The sequence below is a fragment of the Triticum aestivum genome, chromosome 3D, assembly GCF_018294505.1.
Source record: "Triticum aestivum cultivar Chinese Spring chromosome 3D, IWGSC CS RefSeq v2.1, whole genome shotgun sequence".
NCBI classification, from domain to species: domain Eukaryota; kingdom Viridiplantae; phylum Streptophyta; class Magnoliopsida; order Poales; family Poaceae; genus Triticum; species Triticum aestivum.
The window spans coordinates 64,232,720-64,236,481 of record NC_057802.1 but is presented as its reverse complement, the minus strand read 5'-3'; the positions used below and the strand labels follow the sequence as shown (position 1 = coordinate 64,236,481).

At 44.2% G+C, this 3,762-nt stretch overlaps 1 protein-coding gene across 1 annotated transcript; it reads left to right on the top strand.

Moving 5' to 3' along the window:
• Positions 1-211: 211 nt before the first annotated feature.
• Positions 212-1,748, top strand: LOC123074133 (momilactone A synthase). The gene is made up of 2 exons (XM_044497060.1): positions 212-486; positions 614-1,748. The coding sequence occupies exons 1-2, from the start codon at positions 383-385 to the stop codon at positions 1,416-1,418; spliced, it is 909 nt and encodes a 302-aa protein (XP_044352995.1). The 5' UTR covers positions 212-382; the 3' UTR covers positions 1,419-1,748.
• Positions 1,749-3,762: the final 2,014 nt, after the last annotated feature.

The window sequence follows — 3,762 nt, the reverse complement described above, 5'->3', positions numbered from 1 at the left end:
TGCTTAATTAACGAAATACGACAAAGCTTAATTAGTGGTTTTTGTACGATGGCTAAGATGGATGGCTACATGAATGGCTGGGATTGTTCGTCCTACAAAAATAGTAATCGTACCTGTAGCAGCGATCTGAACATGTGATCCACCCGGGCTTAGATGCCGCGCTGATCATAAACACACGGCGACAAAGACGATGATTTGGAATTCCTGGTTAGATTTTTCCAAACCACGCGAGGGGAACGCGACAGGTCCCAAAGACCCAAACGAAAAGACCAAGAACTCCAGGCTAGACCCGTTACCAGCCACTGCCTGGTTGATCCGAAGATCCACAGGCTTCGTCACTGCCAACTACCCTGTTGGCGAAGAGAAAAATAGCGAGCAGACGATGCTCAAAGCCGTGCAGCTCGTTCTCCGGGAGACGAGCAGAGTTCACGGGTTGACGGCGTCAGGTATCGTCAATGGCTTCTCCACGGCTCCGAACTCTCAGAGGTTTGTCTACATCATCTTTCCAGTCTCTCAATGCTGCTGGTACTCTCCGTTGTTGCGCACAAGACATGGAGTTCGAGTGTCTTATCATCTTCTGCGTCATGATATGCTGCCGATATGGGTGGTACAGGTTAGCTGGTAAGGTGGCGGTCATCACCGGCGCCGCGAGCGGCATTGGCAAGGCGACGGCCATGGAGTTCATCAGGAACGGCGCCAAGATCATCATCGCCGACGTGCAGGACGACCTGGGCCGCTCGGTCGCCGCGGAGCTCGGCCCGGACGCGGCCTACGTCCGGTGCGACGTCTCCGACGAGGCGCAGATCGCCGCGGCCGTGGACCTCGCCGTGGAGCGGCACGGACACCTGGACGTCCTCTACAGCAACGCCGGCATGTCCGGGTCCGTGACGCAGATCGCCGTGGGCGCCCTCGACCTCGCCGACTTCGACCGCGTGATGGCGGTGAACGCGCGTTCGGCGGTCGCGTGCATCAAGCACGGCGCGCGCGTCATGGCGCCGCGCCGCCGTGGCAGCATCCTCTGCACAGCCAGCGTGATGGGCGTGCTCACCTTCGGCGCCCCGGCCATCGCGTACGCCGTCTCGAAGGCCACCGTCATCGCGGCGGTGCGCGCGGCCGCGGGCCCGCTGGCGCGCGACGGCGTGCGGGTGAACGCCATCTCGCCGCACGCCCTCGCGACGCCGCTGACGCTGCGGTCGATGGCCGAGATGTGCCCCGGCATGGACGAGGCGGCGCTGAGGCGGGTGGTGGAGACGGACTGGAGCGAGCTGGGCGGGGCCGTGCTGGAGGCGGAGGACGTGGCGAGGGCGGCGTTGTACCTGGCGTCGGACGAGGCCAAGTTCGTCACCGGGCACAACCTGCTCGTCGACGGCGGGTTCACCGCGCACAAGGCTGTCGGCATGCCGTCCGTGGCACGTTGATCGTGGAGGGATCAGTGGGCGCCAAACGTGCCATGATCGGGCTAGCTCGCGCCGTCGCTGATGGCGTTGTAGTGTTCCACACCTCGATTTCTACCGAAGAGAGCACCACCCTAATTTCATTTCATCAACTATACTTAATTTCTTGGACACGGGAGTCAGACTCGTGGAGCCGGGCGGTTTTTGAAATTTGGGATTGGCCTCTCGAGTCATTTCATGAACTAAACTTTAAGTTCTTACACCCAGGGAGTCAGCTGGGCGGTTTGGGAGCCACTTTTATTGTTGCTGAAACTATTACTTTTGTGATGATATTATACTTCCTCCTTTCCAAAATATAAGGGGCGTATTGAATTTTTCTTTATCTTTATCGCACAAATTTGACAATGATTTTCACTTATATATGCCTGCAAAATTATTATAAAAAGATACGAAAAAACAGATGCATCGAAGTCGCTTTATCCCGGCCGTTTGTGTTCTTCGAAATGGACAGAGTCGTCACGCCGTCAAAGCCTCTCACAGGGCCATCCAGTCTTGATCTATTCTCTTTTAACTGTGGTGCGCCTGTAAAAACAAGATAAAATACACAAACAAGCCATACTCTTAAGTGGGAACTCATATGCGTCTCTCACCACCTTTTTTTAGGGAAACAACTCTCCATGCCGAAATACCCCCTTCTCGCACAATGAAACCCTGACTAGGCCGACCCATCTCTCACACTATAACACTCGGGCACTGTAGCGAGCGGGAGCGGGAGGGAATATAGCACGCCTGTTTTTCATGTTTTTTTGGTTTTTGAAAAAATATGGGAAAATATAATTAAAAACTATGAATATATGTGGTAAATGTTCTGAACATTTTATAAAACACGGTCATATTATTTAAAATTTAAAACATTTTTTGAAAATATGACATTTTTTAATGTGAACTGGAAAATAACATTGTTTTAAAAAATTGCGATAACTTTATTCGAATTTTGAAAATGTTCTAAAAAATAAAACACGCTATTTATGAATTTTCGGGTAAATTTCCATAAATGGGAATATTTTGGGTAAGCTATGAAGAAATTTAGACTTATGTGAAAAATTCAGAAATTCAGAAATTTTCTATGAAAAACAAAGTTTGAAATTATGAACATTCTTTTGAATGATTTTCTGAATTGTTTTTAAAAATGCAGACATTTTTTCAAATGATCTTTTAAACATTTTTTGAACTTTCTAATGTATTTGAAAATAAAAAACAAGATTGAAATTTCGAATTATTTTCAGAAAATGGACACAAAATTACTAATTCAAACATAATAAAAATGGGAAGATTTTAACAAATTATAAAAGAACAAAAATTAAACAAAGACTGAAAATCAGTCAAAAGAAACCAGCACAAAAAAGAGTTTGCGACATTCTCGAAAGGTCCCAAAACCGATAGAAAACTAAAACATATAAACCACGCTAGCAAAATGGCTGGAGCACTCCGTCCTCGCTCGTCCTCGCTAATCCTTGCTTCTGTAAACAGTGTCTACTTAACACAAAGCGGGGAAAATAGAAATTCCACTGGGAAGCGCTCCCGTTCGTCCCATGCTATGGGCTGCTGTTGTGACCGCCATTGTTGTATGGGCAAGGCTATGCTTGACGCGAGACGTAAAGCAGCCTCGCCCGAGAGAGCTGAGATTGGTTCGGCCCAGCTCGCGGAAGTCCACAACCTTGTTTTTCTTTTTATTTTCACATATTTTGTTTTGTTTTTTCGCCTTTTGTTTTAATTTTTGTACTTCAAAATACTATAAGTAAATATATTACAAAAGCACTCTACATAAAATATTTGAATAATGTTCATAAAATATTTGAATAATGTTAATCAAGCATTAAAAAAATTAAATGTGTATAAAAATGTTTCTCATGAAAACAAAAGTTTTGTTCAACAATTATACAACGTTTATGAAGAATATTATCATGTATTTAGAAAATATTAATCAAGCATTTGAAAAAATGTTGATCGTGTATCAGAAAGTTCTTAATCACATATTTTAAAAATGTTAAACATGTATAAAAATGTTCTTCTTATGTACCAAGAATGTATATTGTGCATGATAAAAGTAGTCATAAAACACAAAAAAAGAAAAAAAAATGTTAATCAGCCATGCCATAAAAATAAATGTGTACAAAAGAGATGTTCCTATTGTATTCAAAAAATGTAAACATGTATTAAAAACTTGAACATAAATAAAAATTTAAAAAATATTGATCATGTATGAAAATTATTAATCACACATTTAAAAAATGTTAACATGAATTAAAAAAAATTCTGATGTATAGCAAAGATGTACAATGTGCATGAAAAACAATAGTCATCAAAC

What these genes read in the sequence shown, in the direction of transcription:
- LOC123074133 (XM_044497060.1), top strand. Translation starts at nt 383, where the DNA reads ATGCTCAAAGCCGTGCAGCTCGTTCTCCGGGAGACGAGCAGAGTTCAC. An exon ending in ACGGCTCCGAACTCTCAGAG is followed by an intron (nt 487 to 613) that starts GTTTGTCTACAT and finishes TGGGTGGTACAG; the next exon opens with GTTAGCTGGTAAGGTGGCGG.